The 25,732-nt window shown below is 53.7% G+C and overlaps 2 protein-coding genes and 5 non-coding genes across 9 annotated transcripts; 6 read left to right on the top strand and 1 right to left on the bottom strand.

Moving 5' to 3' along the window:
• The first annotated feature begins 76 nt into the window (after window positions 1-76).
• On the top strand, window positions 77-10,363 carry DKC1 (dyskerin pseudouridine synthase 1). 3 transcript variants are annotated; one of them, XM_031056028.1, is made up of 13 exons: window positions 77-217; window positions 751-842; window positions 1,342-1,526; window positions 1,987-2,051; window positions 2,591-2,717; window positions 3,687-3,817; window positions 4,736-4,879; window positions 5,323-5,443; window positions 6,155-6,273; window positions 7,286-7,389; window positions 7,799-7,865; window positions 8,481-8,639; window positions 9,013-10,363. In XM_031056028.1, exons 6-13 carry the CDS (start codon window positions 3,773-3,775, stop codon window positions 9,079-9,081), a joined length of 828 nt encoding a protein of 275 aa, XP_030911888.1. In that variant the 5' UTR covers window positions 77-217; window positions 751-842; window positions 1,342-1,526; window positions 1,987-2,051; window positions 2,591-2,717; window positions 3,687-3,772; the 3' UTR covers window positions 9,082-10,363. The 3 variants fall into 3 exon arrangements, with proteins under 3 accessions (XP_030911888.1, XP_030911889.1, XP_030911890.1); XM_031056029.1 differs by lacking the exon at window positions 1,987-2,051; XM_031056030.1 differs by lacking the exons at window positions 77-217; window positions 751-842; window positions 1,342-1,526; window positions 1,987-2,051; window positions 2,591-2,717 and having other exon boundaries at window positions 3,800-3,912.
• On the top strand, window positions 2,138-2,382 carry LOC115947779. The gene has a single exon (XR_004081636.1). It is a non-coding gene; the product is annotated as a small nucleolar RNA SNORD17 (small nucleolar RNA).
• LOC115947777 lies at window positions 2,910-2,985 on the top strand. The gene has a single exon (XR_004081634.1). It is a non-coding gene; the product is annotated as a small nucleolar RNA SNORD83 (small nucleolar RNA).
• LOC115947778 lies at window positions 3,964-4,098 on the top strand. The gene has a single exon (XR_004081635.1). It is a non-coding gene; the product is annotated as a small nucleolar RNA SNORA36 family (small nucleolar RNA).
• On the top strand, window positions 5,666-5,911 carry LOC115947780. The gene has a single exon (XR_004081637.1). It is a non-coding gene; the product is annotated as a small nucleolar RNA SNORD17 (small nucleolar RNA).
• On the top strand, window positions 6,557-6,632 carry LOC115947776. The gene has a single exon (XR_004081633.1). It is a non-coding gene; the product is annotated as a small nucleolar RNA SNORD83 (small nucleolar RNA).
• A 246-nt stretch (window positions 10,364-10,609) lies between the features above and the next one.
• MPP1 (membrane palmitoylated protein 1) lies at window positions 10,610-22,549 on the bottom strand. The gene is made up of 11 exons (XM_005419875.2): window positions 22,404-22,549; window positions 21,986-22,064; window positions 20,907-20,992; window positions 19,716-19,784; window positions 16,692-16,888; window positions 16,320-16,426; window positions 15,432-15,512; window positions 14,751-14,831; window positions 14,184-14,386; window positions 13,753-13,827; window positions 10,610-11,809 (listed from the first exon to the last, which is right to left on the bottom strand). Exons 1-11 carry the CDS (start codon window positions 22,542-22,544, stop codon window positions 11,633-11,635), a joined length of 1,296 nt encoding a protein of 431 aa, XP_005419932.1. The 5' UTR covers window positions 22,545-22,549; the 3' UTR covers window positions 10,610-11,632.
• Between the last annotated feature and the right edge of the window lie 3,183 nt (window positions 22,550-25,732).

Raw genomic sequence — 25,732 nt, 5'->3', positions numbered from 1 at the left:
GCTCATCCCGGCGGAAGCGCGGCCGCCCCGCGTGGAGCCAGCGGAGCCTCCCGGGCCACGTGGAGAGGGCGGCGGGAGCGCGGCCCGCCGGCTTCCCCCGCTCTGATCTCGCTTAACTTCGCCCCCCCAGGACATCCAGCACACCGAGGACTTTCTGATCAAGCCCGAGTCCCGCGTGGCCCAGCTGGACACGTCGCAGTGGCCCTTGCTGCTGAAGGTAGGGCGGGTTTGCTCGACCTCGTGGCCCGTCCGAGTTCCCGCTGCTTTTGTCCTGTGCCCCTGGAGGTGGAACCCCGCTGCGGGGAGCGGAACACGTGGGTGCTCTGCCGCCAGAAATCGTGTTACAATGTCTCTCCAGCAGTATCGTTTAAGTTTAGTGGGTTTTCCGTGCCTTGGAAAGATCCCGCCATATTTCTTCAGTTTTTCATTTGGGTCTGATCATGGCCTGTGGCGCATGTAGGTTTCCATGTTGCTTCTGCTGAGTTTCTGGGGAGTGTTCGGTTTATCCTGGATTGTCAATGCATATATTGTGCTGCTTTCCCATCTCCTTCAGTCCAGGATTTCTATTTTTTTCGATTTTTGTAAAATAATATCGTGGTTTCATTGTTGGGTCATTTTCATTGTGGAAGTGGCTTTATCACTTAAATGTACAAATCAGACCTGGTGTGTGTGGGGAGATGTGCTGCAGCACAGCAGCACTGAAATCAAGGGAGCTTAAAAAGAATTGTAACTTCTGCTTGGATTTTGTAGAACTTCGACAAGTTAAATGTGAGGACAGCACACTACACACCTCTTCCTTCCGGTGCTAATCCCCTGAAGAGAGAAATTTCTGACTATGTTAGGTGAGTGGCCAGAATGGTTTGTTTTTCTTGCACAGTTGATACCTTCAGAATGTTTTTGGTCTGGATTCCCCTTGTACCTTTCTTCTTCACTCAGTGCCTTGCCAGAATCAGTAAACATTTAAACAGGACACCCACTGATCTCCCTCTGTAAAGTTTTCTTCATTCCGGAGTTGTAGCAGGTCTGTAGATGAACGTGCAAACCACCTAAGGAATTCTCTGGGGTCATCAGAAAAGTCCTTTGGCCTACTGGGCTTTGAAACTGCTTGGAGTTCATGGAATTTGGATTTTTTTTACAAGTGCAAGGGAGAATTCCTTGCCCATGGATTGTATCAGCTGTTGTGCATGGAACAGGTCAATGTGAGCTTACTGAGAGCTCATTGCTTGTCTGGCTGTATAAAAATGCATTTCTTTGCAGCCAGGACAGTATTTCAAAGTTCCTGCACTGTTGCCATGTCTGCCCTGATGCTTAGCTCCAATTCTCTGCCGTTTTGCACCCCAGGTCTGGCTTTATTAACCTGGACAAACCCTCCAACCCATCCTCTCACGAGGTGGTGGCGTGGATCCGGCGCATCCTGCGAGTGGAGAAGACGGGGCACAGTGGCACCCTGGACCCCAAGGTGACAGGGTGCCTCATCGTGTGCATCGAGAGGGCCACACGGCTGGTCAAATCTCAGCAGAGTGCAGGTTTGTTCAATGCTCAGGGCCATTTGCAGTGTCTGGGGATGTGTGAAGTGTTTTTGGAGACAGAATGGAGATTTCTCAAACTTCAAAAGGCCAATCTAAGTTTTAGTGCCTTGACATTAAGGGTTATTCCAAGCCACTGAGGACACATCCGAGTCAGGTGGTTTTTTCATTGCTTCTCTGGTGCTTGGGCTGTTACAAGTCAGTGAAAACACCTCTGACATGGTTTGATGTACCAGTTGAACTTATGGCTTCAGCCTCTACTAGTCCAGAAAAGAAAGAAATGCAGCTTAGATTTATTTCCCTGGAAGAAAAACCAACTCTGTCATAAACCGTGCCCATTTCCTAGAAGAGGTGGTAGGATTTCAGGGTTCTGGGGACGTGTGGCTGTTAAGCAGGGTGGACCTTGAGGTCAACATCAAATGCCAGTGGCCGTTCCTGACTGCTCTTGTCATTCTTTCAGGCAAAGAGTATGTGGGAATTGTTCGGCTGCACAATGCCATTGAGAGTGAGGCTCAGCTGGCCAGGGTAAGTCTCACGTGCTCTTAGCCATGCAGAGTGCTGGGCACTGGTGGGAGATGAGAGGCCAGGAGTGGAGCTCAGGTGTGCTGTGTGTGAGGTGATGACACAGTTTATCCATTCTCTGAGTGCAGTGGAGCTGCCCTCCTGCAGCACCCAGCTCCTGTTCTAGGCTCTGGGTGCTGTGCAGCCTCCAGACATCCTGCAGTGTCCCAGTGTCCTGCTGGGGGCTGCTGTGCTGTGTGGCTGGCTGCCTGCAGGAGGGCAGCACTGCTGGCAGGGTTGGAGCCCCTCCTGGGGGGCTCCAGCCTCACTGGGACGAGGGATGGTGTCTGATCACATGCTGCCGTCTAGTGGAAAAGTCCTGGCTGTGTTCACTGGCATCTCGACCACATCACTGGCTTGGATTTGCTGTATTAAACATGGCATCACCAAATCAGGATAAACCTTGTGGTTTCTTGCTCTTGGCAGTGGACACAGTTGCAGACTCCAAGATACTCTTGCATTAGGGCACAAGTATTAACTCTTGATTCTCCTTCCTCCTTCAGGCCATAGAAACCCTGACAGGTGCCCTGTTCCAGCGGCCCCCCCTCATTGCTGCTGTCAAACGACAGCTAAGAGTCAGAACCATCTACGAGAGCAAGCTGGTGGAGTATGATCCTGAGAGAAGATTAGGTAAAACAGGACTTTCCTGCCTTCTTCCTATAAAACAGACAACTGATAAAATTTTCTGTGAAATGAGCTGCTTTTTGCAAATGTCTTATGACCTAAATCCTCCCATTGTCCAGCAGTAACTGCTTCATGCATTGCTTTGGTGAGCTGGGAAAATCCCATCTCTTTTTGTACTGCTGCACCCTTCACAGAAGAGCCAAATGATGTCAATTAGATGGCATTAGCTCTCAGGGCAAAGATGACCTTCATCTATCACCCCATGCTGATGGCTCTGGGAAGGGTTGGCCATACAGATTCTCTGGAAGGATGTGGTTTATTTTCTGCTTAAACGTCAGGGTGCACTAAGTCCCGGCTAGGGGATAACAGGGATGCAACAGAGCCCCCCTTCTCAGCTCTGCAGAATCCCAGCCACCTGTGGAGGAACAAAAAGGCAGCAGCACGGGCCCTGGGGTGGAACTGGGGTAACTTTATTCCATGGCAAAACCCTGAACTGAGGGCAGACAGGAACACAAGGCAGGGAATACAATGTGTAAACCAATGGAGGATGTCAGGGGAGGAGAACAGCTTAAGTAAACCAATGGGGTTTCGAAGGATAAAAAACCGAGGGGGAAGTTTCTAAAGGGAAGGGCAGGTTTGGGGAGGGATTGACATTTAATGGAAGGAGGAGTAAGGAGGGTTCTAGGGAAAAGAGTAGGGATAGGAGGAGTTGACAAGTGGGATGGGGGGGTTGAAACTTGGCAGGGAGTGGCCAGGTAACAAACAGAAAAACTAAACCTTAACTGAACTGAATGACAATGAGGGAGCAAGTCTAATTTTAAAAACAGAAGATACAAAATGGGGGGCTTGTGCCACTCTAAAGACAGGGGGAAGACAACACAGAGGGATTGCAAAACCACAAATTAAACAGTGAATATGCCGAATAAAGAAAACACACTATGACATCTAAATATCTCTATCCTGCCCTGCTTTTAGGTATCTTCTGGGTGAGCTGTGAAGCAGGCACGTACATCAGAACCCTCTGTGTGCACCTGGGGCTGCTGCTGGGCGTGGGGGGCCAGATGCAGGAGCTGCGCAGAGTCCGCTCGGGCATCCTGGGAGAGACGGTACAGTGGCACCTCAAATGTAGCCAGCCCGTTTGACATTGTCACAAGTGCAGCTGCTCCTGGGGACTCTGGGAGCTCTACAGTGTTAGGAGGAGGTTTGTGAATAGCCCCCCAAACAGTGAGAGCTCTTGCTGTGGATGGTGTGTAGCCAAAGTGTTGAGTTCAGTTCAGGATGTTGCTCCTGTTCTGGTAATTAAACTTTGGGACAGTGAGTGACTGGGAAGTGCACTGTGGTGGCTGAAGGTTTGTTTTATGTCACCTGTGTTTCTCAGCCTACAGACCCCGGTGTCCCATGAGTTCAGGAGTGTGAACAGTTCAAGGAATGTGGTTCATTGGAATGAGCCTGGGAGGTGCAGCCTTGTGAGATCTTGGACACTCGTGCAGTCTTTTCACTCCGGTCATAGACAGATCCTGCTGCTGGTCCAAACTCCAGAACGAATTTATTTTTTTGCAAAGCAGCAGTATAGGAGTGCAAGTGCTTCCCCACTCATCTGTGCTCTTAGCACAGCTGTAATCACTGGGTCATTTATGAATTCCAGGTGTTGTGTGCTCACAGTTTACTCAGAATTTACTCCATGTCACAGATTAAAGAGCTGGTTAATTTAGACTTCTGCTCACTAACCTTTGTCTAGGAGCCCCAGGAATTTGAGTTAGGTCATATTTAACAGTTTCATGTGGGCAGACCTTAGACCATAGATCCAAGTGCTGTCTGAGATTAGGAAGGTCCAAGTCCGGCAGCTCAAGCTAGGCTGATCTCAAGCTGCTGCTGGAAAGTATTCTCTCCTCTTTTAAGTTGTGTTTTCATGCCTGTGGTGGGTGTCTGGTTTCACTCCCTATTTGCCGTTGGATTTCAGCTGTTCTCTTGTACATGTTTCAGTGGTGGCTGGTGGGAGAGTTTAGAAGGTTTTGCCTTTGCAGGACAACATGGTGACCATGCACGACGTGCTGGATGCCCAGTGGCAGTACGACAACAACAAGGATGACAGCTACCTGAGAAGGGTCATCCTGCCCCTGGAGAAACTGCTGACTTCACACAAGAGGCTCGTCATGAAAGACAGTGCAGTGAGTTCCTGAGGCAGTGCCAGGGGACAGACAGACACTGCAAAGTGTCCCCCTGACTTGTGCAGCTGGTAGAACACACAGGGGATCAGCAGCCATGTGGTGTCTGGTGCTGTCCTGCTGGTGACTTGTGTAGATCCTCATGTGGCTGCTGCCAGAGCAGCACTAAGAGGCAGGAGCCATTAATTAAATCCAGGATCTGCGCTCCTCACTTGAGGAGGATGCTGATGGTTTATGAGAGATCTGCCTCACCCATTGTTTGCTGTGATAGGTGCTTTGCTTTCTCCTTCCAAAGCTCCCAAGTTTTATGTAGTGGACAAAATCCCTAGTTACTTGGGGATGATATTGCTGGGATGGTAATGTCAGTAGGAATCTAAAAATTAGAGACACTTCATACTTTAATTCTCATAATAACTTCTAAGCCCTCCCATTCCCTACATTTTCAGGTTAATGCCATTTGCTATGGAGCCAAGATCATGCTGCCTGGTGTTCTGAGGTATGAGGATGGGATTGAGCTTAATCAGGAGATTGTTGTCATCACCACAAAAGGAGAAGCCATCTGCCTAGGTATGGAATGCCTCCTTCTCCTTGCAGAAATAACAGACTGTGTGACAGTAAAGGCACTACAAATTCGTTCCTGTGTGCAGAAGGTTTAATTAGTGCTTCCAGATATGGAATGTGGGCCCAAGGCAGCTGGTTTTGGGCAGGATGTTAAGAAGCAGTGGCTGCATCAGTCCTGGGCCAGGTGTGAGGGGTTCAGCAGCTGTGTGATGCTCACATGTGCTGTGTGTGAGGTGATGACACAGTTTATCCATTCTCTGAGTGCAGTGGAGCTGCCCTCCTGCAGCACCCCAGCTCCTGTTCTAGGCTCTGGGTGCTGTGCAGCCTCCAGACATCCTGCAGTGTCCCAGTGTCCTGCTGGGGGCTGCTGTGCTGTGTGGCTGGCTGCCTGCAGGAGGGCAGCACTGCTGGCAGGGTTGGAGCCCCTCCTGGGGGGCTCCAGCCTCACTGGGACGAGGGATGGTGTCTGATCACATGCTGCCAGCAGGCACATCACACCTCCTGGCAGATCAGTGCAAAGGGACTCCAGCAGTGCCAGCTTGACTTGAAAAGGTGCCCAGTTGTAACCAGGGTCTTCAGAGAAGCTGTGTGACAGCCAGTGAGTCCTTGGGGTGACACTGGTGGGGAGTGTTGGTCATCTTTGTGCTGCCAGAGGCAGGACAGGCTGTCACAGTTCTGCTGTTCAGGAGTTACTGACCTCCATGCCTGCTTCTGCAGCCATTGCCCTGATGACCACAGCAGTCATTTCTACGTGTGACCATGGCGTGGTGGCAAAGATCAAGAGAGTGATCATGGAGAGAGACACCTACCCCCGGAAATGGGGGCTGGGCCCCAAGGTGAGTGTGGACCTGGGGCCAGTGCCAGGGCACTTGGTGCCATTGGGATGGGGGGCTCTGGGACCCTTGGGCACAGCTGTGCCTGTGTCTTCTGCAGGGCCTCGCTGTAATCCTGCTGTGGTCTCCTGGAGCTGTGATGGTGGCAGTTCCCAGTGCCAGGGCTGTGGCAGCCCAGTGCTGGTGGGAGTGAGGCTTTCCCTCCCAAAAGAGTCTGGAGACCACTGCTGGTGTTCAGGCATGGGCTTCTCAGATCTGCACAGCACCAGCCCTCCTCTGGGGAAGAGCCAAATGATGTGAAGTGGATGGCATTAGCACCCTGTGCAAAGATGACCTTCATCCATCACCCCTTGCTGATGGCTCTGGAGGGGCTGGGCAGGGGCTTCTTTTCCTTCTGGTGCAACACTGCTTAAATGCACACTGTCTGTGAGCCACTGAACTGTGCCTGAAGGAGAGGAGCAGGGGGAACACCCAGGCTTGGGTTCCTCTCCCACCTCAGGCATGTGGTAGTAGCTCAACTGCAGCCAGGCTGGCCTGATGCAGGTTGGACTCAGAGCTCTGTGTCAAGTTGCTCATCCCATTCCTGTGGTTCACGTGAAAGCTTTGGGGCTGCTAACACATCTGTCTCATGGCAAAGGTGGGGTAATACAGGACAGTTCAAGCATTTTGGAGCCCTTTGCAAAACCTCACAGACAAGTGGTCCAGCTCAAACGCTGCAGGTCATTAAGCTGGAAAAACCCAGTCAAAGATCCAGACTCCATGATGGGCAGTTGTGTTACTGTTGCTGTGACTCCCCCATCAAATTAGCCATTATTTACTGATAAAGGTGCCTCTTGTCTGAGATTTAGGCTTCTGTGCAAGGGATGTTTTGTCTCATTTGTTTTAAGGTCCTTGGAATAGTGCTAAATAGATAATGCTGTAGTTGTTGGCTTGTAGCTGGATTCCCTCCTCTTAGCTTGAGGGAGGATTTTCCCTACCTGGAGCTGCAGTTGGACTTGTTGCCCTTTGCTTTCAGGCCAGTCAGAAGAAGATGATGATCCAGAAGGGTCTGCTGGACAAGCATGGAAAGCCCAACGAGAGCACACCAGAATCCTGGAAGATGGAATATGTGGATTACAGGTGGGTATTGTGTGTGGCTCCCACAGGGTTGTTCAGAGGGGACCAAGGGCTGGGCTGGATGCTGCTATTTGTGCGTGGATCATGTTAGGCTTGGCCTGTGGGGATGCAGTTGCATTTCTTGGAGCGTGTTGCTCTTGGGCAGTGTTGGAAGGAAAGGCCCTGAGCAGACAGTTATCCCTTTCTAGCCTGCTGTGGTTTTAGAGGGAGTCAGTCTGCTAAATTAAAGGGGGGAGGCCGTGCTGTTGCCCAGCCCAGCTGGCCCTGGTGCAGGCTGCAGGTCTCCCCTACACCAGCTTCCCCCCAGCTCTGGGGTGGTTACAGAGCCCTTGTGAGGGGACAGGGATTTGTACAGTCCAGAGCAGCACGAGGCAGTGACTGTCCTGGGCAACATTGGGATCTTTTCTTTCAGGGATACTTCCAGGAAAGAAGCAGCTGCTGATCACCAGGCTGTTTCAGAGGTGGACAGGGCTGCAAAAGTGAGTATTGCCAGTGCTCTCTGGCTCTTACTTTATGAGCCTGTTATTCCCATTATCTGCACATAATTTGCACCTGCATTTTGGTCCGATAATGATTTTTAGTCCATGGTTTTCCATGCCCTTTGTAAGGCACAAGGTCAGTGCCCATTCACAGTTCCTTGCCTAGGGCTCCAGCAATTTCCCACCACCCAGGGCATGAGTTGCAGCTCAGACCCTAAGCTACAGCCCTGGGCATATTCTTCAACACAGCACAAGAAAATATATTGTATGGAGCCACAACAGAGATTTGTTGTGCCAGAGAACCTTTTTTGGAGACTACAGAGAGCTGCAGAAATGTCCATGCAAGAGTTGCACCTAAAATTCCCTAACTCGGGGCTTTTGCATGCCCTTGGAAAGGTGCAGCAGTGTTTTAAACTAATATCTGGGATACAGGAAACACTGAAAAATACAGGGGGCAGTTCTGGCAGAAGCAAATCCTAGACAGTGTGTATGCTGCAGAGTCTGCAAGTCACCCTGTTGTAAAATGAAGTTGTATTGAATCAGGCAGTCCGTTTTCTCCTCACCTGAGCTCTGTTGGAAGGTGTTGGTGTGTCTGACAATGTGTTCCCCCAACAGAGAAAGAGAGACTCAGAGAGTGAAAACGAGGAAGCTGTGACCCCTCCATCCCCTGCCACCCCACCACCAGAGGAGCTGAGCAAAAAGGAAAAGAAAAAGAGGAAGAAAGAGAAGAAGGCCCAAGAGGCAGCTGAGAGTGGAGGAGAACAAATTGAGAGGGTAAGTAATGGGGTACTGCCATGGTCCCAGCATGGTAGAGATTGCTGTGTGTCCCTGATCACCTCCAGGATTAGTGCATCAGCAGCCTGCAGTGTGTCCACAGAGTGCCAGGCTTTCCACAGCAGAGGAGGATGGCTTAGAGGTGCATTTTAAACTGAACTGGTGGTTGGAGATAGGGCAGGGGGCCCAGGACAGTTGGTGGGTTCCTGCCAGGCCACCTCTGTGCTCTGGTGCCCTGTGGTGGGTCCCCGTGGGAGCATGGTGCTGGGGTGGGCTGTGTGGAGCCTGCACTGCTTTGCTCTTTGTTCTTCCTGAAATGAGCAGTAGGGGATTCCTTTTTGACGGCTTCCTGACCTTTCCAACCTCTCCACAGACTAGTGACAGCAGCAGCAAGAAGAAGAAGAAGAAGAAACACAAGGAGGTAGAAGAGAGCTCGGACTAAGCAGCTGGGTGTGTCCAAAGCAGGCAACCTCATCAGTGTAAGGAGGAGGAGTTTTAGGCCTTGAGAAGAGGAGAACTGGCTGTGTGGCAGAGGAGCCAGCAAGTTCAAGTTCTTTTCTGCTGTTTATATGAGTGAGGGGGTGTTTGCCCTGCTCAGGTGCCCCTCTTCATCCTGTTTTAAGGGTTGCCAGAGGAGCAGGGTGCCTCATTGTCCCTGCACTGGATTGATCTCTAAAGCTGAGCACCATGATGCCAACAGAAGTGGTATCTTCAGGGAAACTGTAGCTTCTGGCTCTTCCTTGGTCTCTGTTTTCACCTTAGTGAGGGTGGAGTAATCTTTCTCCCCCCTCATGTACTGCCCCTTTCTTCCTTTTCTCCCAAGGCTGAGGCTGTTACCTGACAGTTAAAGAATGTGTTGCTTCCTGGAGGAGTGGCTTTGTCACAGCCCATGTGCATGGGTTTCCATGGGGACAGTCAGATCAGTTATTTCTGAAGGACTGTGTTTTGTTTTAACCTGGCCACATGCTTGGCTTCACCTTCAGTTAAATGAGAACAAATAGTCCACTCAGATTGTTTTTCACTCCTTTTTTGACCTTTATCATGAAAGGATTAGAGAACTTAATTCCTCCTTTTTGCTTATAGCACGAGGCTGTGCTTGTTCATGGTGTGCTGATTGCCAAGCCCAGCAGTGTGTCCCTTTTGCTGGCTCTTTGCTCTTCCCTACCCTTTGTTGGACTGCAAAGCTGTTGGTTGCCTTGCCTGGTTCTGATGCCCAGTGTGCTGTGAAGGCTGGAGGTGGGGATGTGGCTGGAGGGCAGAAGGTGACCAGGAGGTGACCAGCTTGTTCTTCATGCTGCTGGGACTGGAGTCCTCCTGAGGAAAAGCTTGGTCAGAGGCAGCTCTGCCAAGGGGCACTGGGGGTGGGCTTGAACGGTTTCAGATAAATCTGTTGCTGACCTATCTGGAATTACTTGCTGGGGGCAGAAGGTCTCTACTCTGTCACAGGGGTAGTGCTGAGCCAGAATTGAGTTCCTTTTAATGAGGAAAAACCTCAGGCTGTTTTGTTCTGAGTTTCATCCCTGCAGAGATTCTGTCAACTGTTGGTTTAACCTCGTGCACTGCTTTAGTCTTAATGGTCTATCCTCCCCTCCAGTGCTGGAGATGCAGGCAGAGGGGACAGCAGCTGGTGGGTGTTAAAACCTGAGCACGAAAAAAAAAAAAGGTCCATTTTTATTTACTCTTTTTTTACAAAAAAATAAATAAAACTTCCAGTTTTGAACAGGTGATTTTCTTGCTCCTTTGTCTCCTCCCAAAAGGTCAGTGGCATTAATGGGGCAGATTTTACCATGTACCCAGCGTCTGCTCCTCTCCTGAAGAAGCTGCTGGGGCAGAGAAATGGTCATGTTGATGAGCCTTTGTCATTGCTTTGTCAGTGCCCAGCCTGAGAGGTAAAACACCAGCCATGGCAATGTTTCAGCACACATTTATTGCTGCTCATTGTTTCCCTGCAGTGGATCAGAACAAAGGTCCCTATTGCACATAGATTTTTATTTTTGGCATCCTTAAAAAAAAAAATTGCACAAGACTTTTTAACCACCTTCCCCTTGCCCCTGTAGCTGACTGAACACACAAATGAGATTTTTCACCTACATGGATGTGGTGATACTTCCCAGACATGGTGGTGTGGGGCTTGTGAGTCAGTACAAACCCCGGGGTGAGCATGGCTTTTGTGTTTGCATACAGTGAGAGACACCCTAGACTGGAAAACTTGCCTGGATGATCTTTGTAGACACTTTTCTACTGCATGCAACAGATAGTTGTGGCTGGATGTAATTTACCCATTGAAGAGTCCCTCTGGGGTTTGGTCTGTGGGACTGGCTCAGCTGCTGCCCAGTTTCTCTGGCCAGGCAGTAACAATCCAAGCTGCACGGTGAGAATTCCAATACAGTGAGTTTTTACACCTATGGCTGCACAGGGTGAATGAGAAAACTCCACCCTGGGAAGATGGGGTGAGGCCTGCCTGGGGGTGCTCCATGCCACATTCATCATCTTCCCCATTTGTGAGAGGAACCCCTTGGGTGGAGGAGCTCTGGTGTGGTCTGGGAGAAGCCTCCTAAGACTTAGACTTCCTCGAAGCCTCATGGACTCCAGGAAGGGTTTTGAGTTGTGTGCAGTCCTGCCATGTCAGGAGACATCTGTCTGTTCTGCCACATCTCTTGGGACTGCTGCAGGGAGGGTCAGCTGGGTCCTACAGCAGGACTGTGCTTTCCCTTGCCCGGGGAGGGCAGGGAGCTGTGCTCTGAGCTAACCTGGGCTCTGCTGTAGCCACTGCCCTGCCCTGCAGGGCCACAGGAGGTGGCTCACCCCCAGGCAGCCTCTGCCCTGTGTTTGTTCCCCCAGGAGAGGAGCTGTGGGCACCCTGTGAGAGTGTGAACCGAGAGCATGTCCGTGGAGCAGCAGGAGGGGGGCTGTGCTGGGCTGTGGGGCAGGGGAAGCTGAGGAGGTGTTTCCCAGTGGCTGCAGGATGGTTGATGGAAGTGGCTGGTGGCCCGTCAGTAGACCCAGGAGACAGGCACCCACTGTGGGGAGCTGCAGGCTTGCTCAAAGGCCTCCTGCAGCAGCTGCAGGCTCTCTTCCACGCCGTTGTTGACCAGGGACAGGTCGAAGTAGTGCGCGTAGCGGCTGCGGATGCTCTCCGACTCCTTGCGGAGCTGCTGCAGAGCCTCCGACTGCAAGGGACAGCACAGTGCTCAGCACGGGAACTTCCCTGCACGCCCGACCAGCAAACACCCTCCCAACACCTCCCAAAACAGCTCCAGTGCTTGGCAAGTACCAGCACAGGAAATCCTTAGAGCTCATCTGATGGGCCAGGAGCTGTTGTGTGATCTCTGGGCTTGTGTCTGGGGCTTTTGCTGGACTTAGTGTGGTGCTGGGAGCATCAGGTTAGCTGCTAGAGTGAGGTCAGGCCTGCTGGCTCTCTATTTACCTCTGAAATGCTCTGTGGCAGCTCCCAGGGAGAAGGGTGACAAGCAGCAGGCTGCTCACTGCTCTGGTGGGCATTGTCACCAGCTCCAGGCTGGCTTGGAGGTGGGATCCCTGCAGGATGCTCCCTTCCACTGGCTTTTGACCACAACAGCACCAGCTGGCAGAGCTTTGCCAGCTTCTCCACTGCTTTTGGCTGGGGTTTTAGTGCTACACTTCAATAGGAAAAGCAAAGCTGCTTCTTCCCTCCTGCCCAGCTTGTAGGGACAGCCCAGGGGTGCATCCCTGGGCAGCTCTGCCCCTGGCACTGAGGTCCAGACCATTTCCATGTATTTCCCTAAGGGAGCATGAAAGACAGGCAGCTTCTGTGCCTGGGGAGGAGGGACAGCTTGGGGTGTAGTGCTCACTGAGCTCTGCTCTGTGCAGTTTTAAATAGACCTAAATGAGTATTATTAGATTATATTAACTATCATATCTATTATATAATTAAATCTATTATTAATAGATGAAATAGACATAAAAATATAATAATAGACCCAAATCAGACCAGTCTTTATGTCCTTCCCTTCTTTTTTGTTAGACCACCTGGGTTTATATCACAATACTGATACCTTTAGCGGTCAGCACTAAAAACATTATAGATGGCACAGTAATATTTGTAATACCACACCCTCCCTCAGGGCACAGCAAGCTTCTGTCTCTAAGGTGTTCAGTTCAACACTGACAAACGTAATTATTACCCTAGAGGCAAAAACAAGATACTGCTTAGCTACCTTCATCTTGAAAGAGTTACTGAAAATATTCATCTATTCTTACAAAATTAATTTTTCCTATATTGTGGATGGAGCCAGCAGCTGTGGGGGGTGGAGAGGGGAGGGAGGGCAAGCAGCAGCCTTTGCTCATGTGAGCTCTGCGGGGTCACATTAACTCTGCCGCATCCCTCTCCTCAGTGAGCGAGCTGCAGGGTTATATTTAGTGCCTGGCAGCAGGGCTGGCCCTGCCCACTGCAGCAGGATGTGATTCCTCTCTGGATGGGTGACAGAGTGGCCCCTTCTGTTCTGAGATCGGTCCCCTTTTCCCCTCCCCAGCCTGCTGCACCAGGCAGTTAATGTTCCTCTAAATACCTGCACAACACTTGCTCTGAAGGTTGCATAAATATACTGTCTGTAGCCTGAGCTTTACAAACACAATAGGCTGGAAGAGGTGGCTTTGTGGCCATTGAATCCAGGAGAGCACAGCTCTGGGTTTTCTTGTTGGCCTCTCTTCCCATCTCCCTGCTAGGCTGGGGTGTAGGGCAGGGTAAGCAGCATCCCTGCATCCACGGGGCTTCTTGGGAAGTGATAGCCTGTGGCTGCCAGCCTGAGGCTTGGCACTGAATGAGTTAACTGTGCTATCAGTGCTGCTTCCATCCTCACGTTAAAGGGATCAGCATCCTAATGAGGCAAAGAATGAAAGGAGCTCTTGTTTGTGTGTCTATTTGCATAGCTGATGGCAGGGTAGCTCCTGCCCCACTTCGCTGGGATCGTGCTGTGGGATGAGTCTACAGCTGCAGGAATGGGCAGCTCACGTCTGGGCTGACTTCAGCCAAGCAGACAGGAATCCGCTGATGGGGAGCCCTGGGTTGCTGCAGCAGGTGCTGCCATGGCCCAAGAAGGCAGAAATGGACAGGGGGGGACAGGGTGGCACTCACCTCCTCTGCCCTGTCTGTCGGGGCAATGAACACTATGAATGGGGAGAGCTCGGCCGTGCGCACGATCTTGAGGGTCTGTGGAGAGAGGGGTGCAGTCACCAGGGTGTGGCTCTCCTCAGGCTGGGACTCTGGTGCACTGGGGGCTAAAGGAGACATATCCCCTCTCTGGGGACACGAGCTCACTGGGTGGACTCCTGGAAAATGGTCCGTGCACCCCACTCCCACAGCAGCCGTGGCCTTGGTGTCACAGCCAGGTGTGTGCTGGGACAGGGAACATCCTCACTGTACCTATGCCTTGGGAATGGAAATGCCACCCCAGGGCTGGCTGGCCTTTTCCTTTGGGAAGAGAAGGCAGGGACGGTCACAGCCAGCACCCAGGCAATGCAATCTGTGGCAGCCCCTGTCCACCCACCCCTTCCCCTGCTCCCTACCTGGGGCTCGATGTCCAAAATAGCGACTTTGTCCTGCTGGTGGATCTTGTGGACTGTTTCAAACTTGGTGCCAAACATGTTTCCCTGGTAGCTTCCAAACTCCAAGAACTCATTGGCTGAGATGTCCCGGGTCATCTCCTCGGTGGAGACAAAGTAATAGTCCTTCCCATCTACCTCATTCTTCTTCTGGGGGCGTGTGGTGTCTGGGGAGGGAGAGAGGGGATGAGTGCTGGCCCCCAGAAGGAGGGGGGAACAGAGAGGAGCAGGAATCAAGACTAGGCTGTACTAATCCCCTACTAACTGGTTCCTGTTTTAGTCCAGTAGGGACCTCAGCCAGCTGGGGACAGGCACTGGATGAGTGAGGTGTCTGTGTGTGGGGGCAGCAGCCCTGCAGCCTCTGTGGGTAAAGGTGGCTCCATGTGGGATGCAGGCAGGGAGGCCTTGCACGTGAAGACCTGACTGCAGGGGCTTGGTGGTGCTGGAGGAACATCTCCCCACCTCCCACCTGCTGTCAGAAGGTCCTGGGTCAAAGAGGTGACAGGAAATGCACCCTGTGCTGGTACTTACATGGGGGTGGGTACATGAACTTGTCTGGGTTGTTGCTGAGCAGAGCATTCTTGATGTGGCTACGGCCCACACCACTGGCCCCTGGAGACAGAGAGAGAGAGATGGACACTGGAGCTGGGCTCAGAGCAGCCTGGTGAGAGATGCTGGGACCCCTCCACAGCTCTAACAAAAAGTGCAGATCTTGGCCTGGGCCCTGCCCAAGATGTGCTTTCTGGGCTGGTCTGTGGTGTCTTCCAGCCCTGGCAGAGGCTCTTTGTGCCCTGGGGATGCTCATCTCCAGCCCCAGCTGGAGACAGGACTGCTGCCTGCAGAGCAACCAGCCTGGCTGGACTGGCCCATGCCCATGGAATCCACCACCAAGTGCTCAGTCCCCACAGAGTGGGAGTGCTTGCTTTGATGCAACTGCAGAGCTGCTTTTAATAGAGATTTTCCATGAAGATACTCAGGACTTGCAAATGCCTGAATTAACTCTTCCCCAGCATTGCAGCAGATGCCAGACCATGCATGCTGCGTGGAGGGGGTCAGCCTATGGATGGGATAACTGCTGCAGGCTGAAGAAATGCTCCCCAGACCTTACTAGGTCTTGAAGACCATGCTGTCCCAGCCCCTGAGCAGTCCTGGTTCCCCCTGGTTCGCACACACAGCCCCTGTGCTGCAGAAGATGCCTGGGACAGGACCTACCAATGAGCACCAGAGTCTTCCTCTTGAAGGCAGGCAGCCTCACCACCTCCTCGTAGGAAACAACATCCAGCTGGTCAAAAACTGGGGTGGAGGAGAAAGGAGATACGGAGGGGTCAGAACTGGCTTGGCCACACCAGCATGACCCATGTTTGTGTGTCAGAGCAAAGCCAGGGCAAATGGACAGCAGTGGTCAGGACTGGGCTGGGAGCTCATCCAACCTTGGCTGCTTGGGAAAAAGAAGCAGCATGTGAGGGGCAGAGTGGCAAAGAAGCCAGGGAAGCCATTACTTTTGCTCAGTAACTCTGCTCAGGACAGGAGGACCTGGGAGCTGGGGGGGAGGCAGCAAGATGCTGCAGGGAGCTCGTTACTGGGGGAGCTTTATATATCTGGGTGATTTACAGCCTTGTTTGTTGCTGGTTAGAGCTGCAGGCTGGGCCAGGAGCCAGCAGTCCCTGGGCACCCACCTTTGCCAGCTCTTGGCTCAGTTTAGCATGGGGTGCTGCTCCCTGCCCCACCAGGGACAGTCCTTGGCAGCTGTGGGAGCAGTTCAGGCTGCTCCTGACTGCTGAGGAGCAGCACTGGCACTGCCTCCCCTGGGGGGGTCAGCAGCCTGTGGGGTTTGGGGCTGGGGAGCCTGAGCTCACAGGAGTGCAAGGGATTGTCACCAGGGGAGAGCACAGGAGCTCAGTGCTGAGCCAGCCCTGGCCTCGTGCTCTACATGGGGACATAGCTGTGGCCACATGGGGAACATGAAGGCTGCAGAAGAGACTCAACAAAAGCTGACAGCTGTGGGGTATCCTGAGACTCCACCGCTGCCACAGCTGGGCTGTTTGGTTGACTCCTATGGAGGACAGAGCCAGCCCTGCCCACTGCCCTGCTCACACTTACTTGAGCTGTGCTTGGCCAGGTATTTATCTTTGCACTTCTTCTTCTTCCCGAAGGGGCTGCAGCTCGGGGATTCGCTCTGGCTGGGCTGGGTGACGCTCGCCACACGCCTGCCAAGAGAGCAGGACACCCCCATGGCCCAGCTGTCACCCCAAACCCTGGGACAGCAGCAGGACTGTCCCTCAGACATGCAAGAGAAACAGGCTGGCTGCTGGGACAGGCACAGGCTCACCCTGCAGCACATGAAGGGGACATTTTCCTCCTTGTCCCAGCAGTGACACTGGTGTTACCCAACACAAACTCCTGACAGCACAAGATCACTGCTCCCACCTCCACTCCCACATCCAGCCCTTCTGGGCAAATGCAGGGACCTACCACTCCTGCAGCTCTGGAGAAGGGATGAGTCCTGCTGACTCAGTGCAGGAGCCCTCCACCCGGCCCTGCCACCAGTTGCTGTCGTCCTTGTTTATGATCTGAATCACATCTCCAATCTGAAACTTCAGCCCTGCTTCCTTGCAGGGGATCAGGTTGTCTTTCTTGGGGTCGTAGTCAAACTGTGCCCTCATGAACATCTGCAAAAGAGAGAGGAGACCAGAGTCAGCCTGGCCATGCAGGGTGGCTGAGCTTGGCCCCCACACTGCACTCCCAGGCAGTGACTGCAGAGATGGCTCCAGGCACAAAGCCTCTGCTCCTGTCCAGGCCCCACGAGGCTGTGTGGGGAGAAAGGAGATGCACAAAGCTTAGGGGGAAAGTCCTGGGCATGGAATTGTAGTGAGATGTGGTGGTGAGTGGATGAGGGCATCTTGGCCTTACTGGGAGCTGACGGCAGGACTGCAGCCTCTAGGCACCCCCCCAGGTGGTGTTCAAACCCTGCCATGGAGCTCCCTGCAGTGCCCTGCGTGCTGCACAGTGCAGCTGAGCTGGGCCAGCCACAGAGGAGTCTCACCGACACGGTGCACAGCTGGGTTCTGCAGCAGGGTGAGCACAGAGGTGATGTTGTAACAGGGAAGGCCATGGCTCAATCTCAGCTGCTCTGTGCTGCCTTTCCCCACAACTGGGCAATCCCTGCATGGCACAAGGCCTCTGGGGAGCCAAGGCTGCAGTGCTGTATCCATCCCTGCCTTGCTCTGTCCTGGGCCCTTCTGCATCTTCCAAAACTCATCACAGCTGCAACTGGCAACGAGCTGCTGCTATTGCTTCCCAGGCCCCTGTGTACCCTGCTGAGGCTGGGGAAGCCCTGGGAACCAAGAAGGTGTGAGAAATTTTGTTTTCCCTGTCCCTTCTGCTTGCTCAGCTCCTTGGGAGGGAGTCTACAGCACCCACTCCCAGCAGGACCCTGTCAGGCATAAAGTGTAGGTAAAGCCAGGCAGAGTGTAGAGCATTAGGAGTGAAAAGCAGAGTTTAGGGAATGCTAAGTATGACCCTAGCAAGTCAGTTACCCCAGAAACCCAGGATGTAGCAAGGGGGAAAAGAGTTTCACATGGAGCGATGCCTGTCCTGTCCTCAGATGTGATAGGCAAGGCCTGGAAACTCATCCTCCCCCAGCAGGGTAGACCATGCTGACCCTGTTCCACGTTAAAACCATTTCCCTCAGCTGTGCTGCTGCAGGCACAGAGCCATCAGGACACAAACATGGCTCCCTTTCACTGCCAGAAAACACCATATGGATCAAGCTGTGACATGAGGGGGGTCACAAGAAAATGAAATTAGGAAAAACAGTAAGAGTGGAATCTCCTTTCAGGATGACTGCTGCTTGCTTTGAGAGCACTCTCTGGCACCAGGAAGCACAAACACAAGGATACACAGCAAGCACTGCCCAGGCACCTGCCCAGAGCTCTCTGCTCTGCAGCACTGGTGTCCCAAGCCAGGACATTTGGGAAAGACCCCCCCTACACCAGTTAGGAGCTGGCATCAGACAGCCCCACACATCACCCACAGCTGCATAGGGCTCTTTGCCTGCCTGCTGCCAGCCCCTCTCTGGGGCCAGACAGCTGCTGAGCAGGCTCCAGCATGAGAAGTCTTGGTCTTTTAAAGTCAAAGGGCTGCAGGGAATATGCTGGAGGGGTCCTCAAGAGCCTTGAATGCTCTGTGCTTCCTCTCATTAAGACACTCCCAAGCAGACCTGCTCCAAGAGACACTCAACCTTGTGAGCCCAGGCAGGGGAAAATCATGATGCCAGGACCTCCACCATGCTGCCTGCCAGGCACTGAGATAAAGGTGATCATGGGGATCCAAAGAGTCCACTCTTGGTGGTGGTACTGCAACAAGCCCAGACACAAGCAGCTGTGGCTCTGGGGAGCAGACAGCACCACTGCCCTGGGCACAGCAGGAGCAGTACAACTATTGCTGGGAAGGAGTTTGTCCCTGTGTCTTTCCCAGCCTCAGGTGAACCAGCAACTGCATTCTTTTCCTCTGGGGTAGATTTTCCCCTGGCACAGAGTTGGCCAACTGGAGCTGGCTGGGTCAGGACACGGAGGGCAGACTGACAGCAGGGAAGGACAGACAGGGCCAGTGTTTAATAAACACACATGCAAAGCTGGTTCAGTAGGACTGGGGACAGCATAAACTGAGGAAGAAACAGAGCCACCAACACCTGCCACCACATTCAGAACTTCAGCCTCCCTGGGTAAAGAATGATGTGTGCTCCCTCAGCCCATCCCAGCACCATCCAGCCCCCACCCTCTGCCTCTGAACTCCTCTCCCTCCCCTGCCTGTCCATGATAAGGGGCTGCACTGGGGCTGGCTCCTGCACAAGGACAAGACAGCACCCCAGCTACAATGCCCTGAAGCCTTGGCAGAGAACACAGCCCTCCCCACTGCTCTATTTCAGCCCCAGCAGGACTTCAGAGGCAAAGCCACACAGGTGTCATCCCCTGGTGACACAGCATGGCCCCCCACCCTGGCAGTGACAGCAGGTGCAAGGAACTGCCTTCCTCCCCCCACTGCTTCCTTCCTCCCACGCTGTGCACGGCGCCATCCTGACCAACGTCACCCTCACTGGGGCTGCTGCACCCGGCCTTGGTGACAGCAGGGACCACAGAGCCAGGGGCTGCCCTGTCACACACAGCCATGGCTCTGGAGGAGACCCTCACATGCTCCCTGCTGTGCACCTGCCACTGCTTTCCCATCCCCAAGCACCACTGGTGGCTCAGCCACGCCAGCCCCGTGTTCCTACACACACTTTGGGTGAATACACCCACACAGGCCCAGCATGTGGCTATTTGCAGGGATGTAAGCACGGGACAGGTCCCTCCAGCAGCTCAGACAAGGCAAGCACCCCCTGACATCTCTGGCTGAGCACAGCTCTCTTCCCAGCATGTCCTGCATGATGTGCTCTGGTCCCACCCTGCCCCACAGCCCTGTCCCAGCACTGCCCGTGGGTCCAGAGGCTGCACTTACCTGGAGAGCAGGGAGGCGGCTTTGCTGGTTGGGAATGACTTTTAATGACACCATGCCCTTGGTTTCTTTCTAGTGAACAAAGGGGAGAAAGAAGAGTTGGAGGAGGTGGTGTCTGCAGGCAGCTCAACAGCAGCAAGCTGTGCAGAGGTGCTGAGTGCCAGGACCTGCAAAGGCAGGGCTCCTGGGCACCCCACCGTGCTGTGGGTGCTGAGGGACACCACAGCCTGCTCAGAAATAGCTGTGCTTGGCTTTGCCATACTCATCCCATTCCCATAGGGGACACCAGCACCCCCCAAGGGTCTGGGTGTGGGCACTGCTAAGCACCACCAGAATGAACATGGAGACCTGCATCATCTCCTCTCTGGCTGCTCCAGAGGAGCCTGGGAGGAGAGGCTGACTCTTCCACGTCCCCTCCATGTTGGCCCCTTGCTCTGGCCCTCCTGGTGACATTAGAGCACAGCACTCCCTTGCCTGCCACAGGCAGTGCAGGGTTGCCTCACACACATCACAACCCCCACATGGTCCTGTGGGACAACCACATTGGAGGCTTGGAGGGGCCTCCTGGGCCAACCACTCTACTCAAGAGGCAAAACCAAAGACAAGCTCCTCCTTGGTCCTGCTGTCTGGAGCAAGGACACCCTGTGGCACTTTGGCAAGGCCAAGCCTCCTGCTTTAGGCTGCTGGTGGAGGTTCTCAGCAGCACCACCTCCCTCCAACAAGGTGTCATATGCTGGGCAGAGATCAGGATCAGCAATGTATGAACCCAAGGCAGCTCTGAGGCCCTGTCCAAAGCTGTCTCTGGCAAGGGCCTGACAGGACCAGCATGACCTCAGCAGCAGGCAAATGGCACCAACATGACATGCATGTGTGGCTCAGGTCTGCAAGGGCAGCCCGCCCTGGGCTGGAGCTGCACAGCAGCCTTGGCAAACAGAGGTGGTTTCCAAGCCCCACACAGGATCAGCACATGTCAGGGACCCACTCAACAGCCTTCACTGCTGCCCTAGAAGGCCAGAAACAAGCAGCAAGCACAGGGGGCTGCATGCAGGATGGTTTCTGCCACACCACACTGCTGTATGCAGGCAGCTGTGTGCAGGCTCTGGTGTGTAGGAGGGGGTGAATGCTCACAGCATGCAGGGCAAAGAGGTCCTTCCTCCTTCCCAGGGAACAGCCCTGACACACACAGATACCTACCAGCATCTTCTGCAGCTGGTCAACTGAGTGGTTGCTCGCACTCTGCCCATTGATTTCTATGATTTCATCACCCACGTGAAGGGAGCCTGCCAGCAATGTGAGAAACATGAAAATGCACAAAAGGGACAAGAGCTGCTCACCAAACCCAATTCACACAGCTCCATCAGCCTCCAGGGCCAGGACAGTGCAGTGTTTGCCTGGCAGTGCTTCTGGAAGCACACATGCCATCTCAGCACATGGCAGGACAGCACAAGGGGAATGAATTCTTCCCCCTCCACCCAACACACACACATAGCCAGTCCTAGATCATCAGGCTGCTTTCCACTGTGTGCAAAGTGCTCTGGACTGGTCAAAGCACCTGCATCAGCATTTCAAACACAACCCCAAGTACCTCACCTGAAGCCAGTCACAACCTCCTTACAGGACCCTTAACACAAGCATTCTTGACTCTGTGTGTTTTCAGTTTATACACCCAGGCAGATTACAGATATACTACTAAAAATCAGGCTCCAGTAATGTTATTGGAATGGCTCCTGTCTTATTTTGGCAGTGGTAAGCACAGACTTCCCACTTGGATCCAAGGCTGGAAAAGCAGCCTCTTCTAAGCAGAGAACATCTCGTATCCACGCCTCCTTGGCAAGACCCAAAACCAGAAAATAGCACCTATTTATTTCTTTTGGCACCTTCTTTTGGTCTGCAGAGCCAATCTACAGGATGCCTGTCCCACCTGTGCACTTTAGGAATGGGAAGAGCTTCCCCCATGGTCCCTGGGGTATGATCTATCTCTTCTTACAGTGACCCCATCACGAGACAGAGACAGATGATCTCCATTTCCTTTTTGGGAGAGCCCTTCCCCCAACCCTTTATTTATCCCTAAAGCCTCCAGTGTTTTAATGTGACAACCATGCAGAGAGACCAGTGAGTCCCAAGCTCCTGACACATCCCTAGGGGAGGAACAGGCACAGATGTCCATGTCACAGGGAAAGCCAGCAGTGCTGAGGACCTGCATGACTGCTGCATGGGAAGAAACCACCTGCAGACGTGCACCCCATGCACCACTTCTCCAAAGGCCTCGTTACCTTGTCTGTGAATCATGCCCCCATGGAAGATCCTGGCCACCATGCAGCTCTGCTTGTCATTTTGCTTCAGCGTGATTCCCTGGAAGACAGGAAAATCCATGACTGCTCGCTGCAGGGGAGAGCTCTCCTGCCCTCACAAAGTCCTCTCCAGGCCCATGTCCACAGTGGGCTGTGCAGTGGCTGGGGGGGAAGACCCTGTTAGGCCAACTCAGGCTGCTGCAGCTCCTCTTGGCACAAGCATCACCACCCTTTGTGGGGCTGGCTTCGGCTCCCTGGGCAGAAGGCAGAGTCCAACACCTTCTTCCCATGGCCGAGATCTCCAGTGACCTGCTTCCCTCAAGGCCAGCCTGCTGGCTCAGCTCAAGCTGCCCCTCCACCCCCGGGTGCCATGCAGCTTTGGGGCCTTGCCAGCTCTCACCATGGGCTCCTCGGTGACCTTCTCGAACTGCACGAGGCGGATCTTGCGCACCTCGCGGCCGCTGCCGTGCGAGGGGCTGCCCAGGGTCGCTGAGCCGTTGGTGTAAATGTCCTCAGTCAGGGCGTTTGGGGACTGAGTCATGGCCTGTCGGGGCAAAACAGAGACCATGGTTTAGGGGCTCCACCTGGGAATGCTGGGTCCCTGCTCTGGGGCTCAGCTACTCAAACCTGAGTTAGTTTGGAGTTAAGGTGCCTGCGGTGCAGGTGGAGCACAAGGGAGAAGAAGATGCTAAGGGCAAGAAAAGAAAAGGAGCAGAAGAACTTGAGCCTTGGAGATGTGGATGTGGGTTTAATCTGCAGTTTTGCAGGTGGGAAACACAGGAGGTAAGAAAAATTTGGAAAAGCTACAGGTAGAAGAAGCCAAAAGAGTTCACAGCTGATCTTCTGAAGCAAAGAGTCACAAACACTCCTTGTGTGTCACAGCAGCACTTGGCTCACAGGTAGCTTGCTGCAGAGCATAAAGCCCAGGATTTCTTCACCAAGTGAACAGAACAGTTTGGGACTCATCTCTGAGAACTGGAGCCAGGCTTTGCTCTGGCTTAGTTTGCAAGTTCAACCTTTCCTGACCTACATCAGTGGGTAATTGACACGGTGCAATGCCAACATCCAGGCACTGAAGGCAGTGCTCCCAAGCCAGCCAGAAACATCCCATTCCCCTTCCCAGCTCCAGGTCCTTCCATGCTGGTTTGCACTGAAAAGCCAGGGTTTCAGTCCTGAGGAAACCCCTGCTCTTGGTTTCCAGCATGTGCTGGTACCAGGGCTGACAGAGAGTGCTTGGGGTCCCATACAAAGACCTCCAAATCCATCCTGCCTGGTGAGCTTCTCCCTCACAGCCCAAGAAAGCCTGACACAGCCCTGTTAATTCCCTCAGACACACTGGGCAATGTCTCCACACAGCTCACAAATGTGCCTGTTTGTCCCCAAGTGCAGTGGACTTTCCTCAAGCCTCTCCCAGATCAGTGCTAGCCCAGCAAAACCCAGACCAGCTTTGATCTGCAGCCTCTGCCTGCCCTGTTGGCACAAATTCCCACACCAGCCCATGATGCAAAACAAACCCTCCTGACTGTCCCACTCCACACCAGACTCTTGGCTTTGCTGCCCAGTTTGCAGCCTGCACCCTCCCTCCCAGCAGTGCCTGAACTGAGAGCCACAGCCAGCAAAGCTGCAGGGACACCCAGCAAAGTCCTCATCAGCTTCAGTCCTGCATCAGAGATGTGGCAGTATCCAGACAGGCAGAGCCAACACCTCTCCCCACCACAGCCTGACTTGTCAACTGAGCACCAGGGTCAGAAGCTCCATGCCAGGAGCTGGGAAATATCAGGCTGACCCCCCTGCCCCAGCTCAGTCTCACCCACCCTGACCCCTGGCCTGGAGCAGAGGAGAAGCTGCAGCCTCACACTGCCAGGTGAGGAGGCAGGTCTGGTCAGGCCAGTGAAGAGCACCTGCTCCTGGGCTGCAGCCACGGCACCAAACCACAATAATGTGAGCTTTGGTAGGGATGTGCTGGAATGCTGCTGGCTGATGCAGCTCTGAGCAGTGGCAGAAAGCAGGGAAGGAGCCAAAGAAAGGGGCAGCAGAGTCAGGACTAACAAGGATAGCAGGAAAGGTGCTGCCAGAGAGGAACAGAGCAGGCACAGTCACTGTCACAGCCCCCAGAAAGGGCACTGTGGGGCTAGGCCAGGGAGAGAAGGGCTCAGGGAGCTGTGTGCCCATCATGCAGTGATTTATTTTTAAGCCAACTGCTTCCAGAAGTGCCAACCAACCTCCTCCTCAAAAGGGAACCACGTGGGCTCCAGCTGCCAATGGCTTAAACATGGAGAAGAAGGCTGAACCCCAGCCCAGAACAGCAGCCAGGCCACAGACATGCAGGGTGGAAGGAAGAACAACTTGTATCCATCCCCCCCAGCCTGGCTTGCCAGCCCAACAGGGCATGATGCTACCACACCATGTGCACAGCACAGGAACAGATCCAGCACTGTGTGTGCCTAGAGCTGTCCCACAGCCCTCTGTCAGCTGTCCCCCTCTGCCAAACCAGCAGGTGCAAGGAGGAGTAGGAGGACAAGGACCTTCTCCAGCCCAACCTGAGGCCAAAGTGCCCACGAGGTGTTTGGAGTCAGCACAGATCCTACTTATCTTGGTCATGCCTTGGGAAAGGGTTAGACCATGCAGCTCCTGGCTTCAAACCTCTAGGCTCAGCAGAGCCCAGTGACCCAGGACAGCACAGTCTGCTCCAGGGACTGGGAGTTCCCATCCTCACCATCCCCATCAGCTGAGCCTCCTGGCCTCGACCTTTGCTTTTTGCTGAGAGCTGGAGAAAACACCCAGCCCTCGATGCTGACACAGCACCAGTGTCACCCTGGTGACTCCTGGAGAACAAGGTCTGTCACCAGAGACTGGCTGCTGTGCCTGGGGATGGCCACCAGTCACTTGATGGCAACTCTGAATGCACAAGGGTCCCCTACAACCAGAGCCATGCTGGGATGGTGTGGCTTTTTTGCTGATGGCACTGGGCAGCCAGTGGGTGGGGATGGGAAGATGGCTGGTTCATGAGGACAGCCAGGACCCTCAGGGTGGCAGACTCAGCCCTGATGCTGGCGCCCAAAAACAGGAGATTTGTGTGGCTCTCATGCCCCATGCACACGAGCTGGCTGGCTGGATTGCCTTGCACTCTCCTGGCAGCTGCCACGCTCATGGCTGGCTTGGCCCAGTGTAGTCTGTGACCTCAAGAGCCTTTCAAGTCACGCTGGTGACTGGCCAGACTCTGCTCCTTGTGCACTGCTCCACAGGAAACATCTGTGAGTGCTGCTGAGAGCCAGCTCGTGGCCACCAGCCACTGCCAGCTGTGTCACTGCCAGGGCCCGTGCTGGGGCAGACGTGGGGCAAGGAGGTTGGGGGGCTGAGCTGTGCAACAGGGCAGCTGGACAGCCCAGTACCCAGCAGCCCTGTGTGCCTTGCAGCTGGCTGACAGGGGTACAAATCCTCCTGCACAAATCCTGCACTGGCAATGCACACAAGAGCCACCAGCTCTGTGGGTCAGAATTGCCCCACAACTCCCTCTCTGCATTTTCCTCAAGATTTCTGCCCCATATCCCAGTGCAGAGGGAATGTATCAGTTCCTTGGGCAGTGTTTACAAACAGGGAATGTGGTGAGGATCCCGGGACTTGGCATCCTGTCCCCAAGTGGGGTCAGCACTGTCTGCCAGGGCTGCTGCTGTGCTGGCTCCACCAGGCTGGGCAAATCAAACATTAACTGGGCAGCTTGTTTGCAGG

Source organism: Geospiza fortis, unplaced genomic scaffold, assembly GCF_000277835.1.
Source record: "Geospiza fortis unplaced genomic scaffold, GeoFor_1.0 scaffold157, whole genome shotgun sequence".
In the NCBI taxonomy this organism is placed as follows: domain Eukaryota; kingdom Metazoa; phylum Chordata; class Aves; order Passeriformes; family Thraupidae; genus Geospiza; species Geospiza fortis.
This window is presented reverse-complemented; position numbering and strand designations above follow the sequence as displayed.

Excerpts from the sequence above, each read along its gene's own strand:
- DKC1 (XM_031056029.1), top strand. The coding sequence starts at position 3,773 with ATGCAGGAGCTGCGCAGAGTCCGCTCGGGCATCCTGGGAGAGACG. Across the intron at positions 5,444-6,154 it reads AGGAGAAGCCATCTGCCTAG|CCATTGCCCTGATGACCACA; the intron begins GTATGGAATGCC and ends CTGCTTCTGCAG. Across the intron at positions 7,866-8,480 it reads AGGTGGACAGGGCTGCAAAA|AGAAAGAGAGACTCAGAGAG; the intron begins GTGAGTATTGCC and ends TTCCCCCAACAG.
- MPP1 (XM_005419875.2), bottom strand. The coding sequence starts at position 22,544 with ATGACTCAGTCCCCAAACGCCCTGACTGAGGACATTTACACCAACGGC. Across the intron at positions 16,889-19,715 it reads GCCGCCTCCCTGCTCTCCAG|ATGTTCATGAGGGCACAGTT; the intron begins GTAAGTGCAGCC and ends TCTCTTTTGCAG. Across the intron at positions 14,387-14,750 it reads GTTCATGTACCCACCCCCAT|ACACCACACGCCCCCAGAAG; the intron begins GTAAGTACCAGC and ends CTCCCTCCCCAG.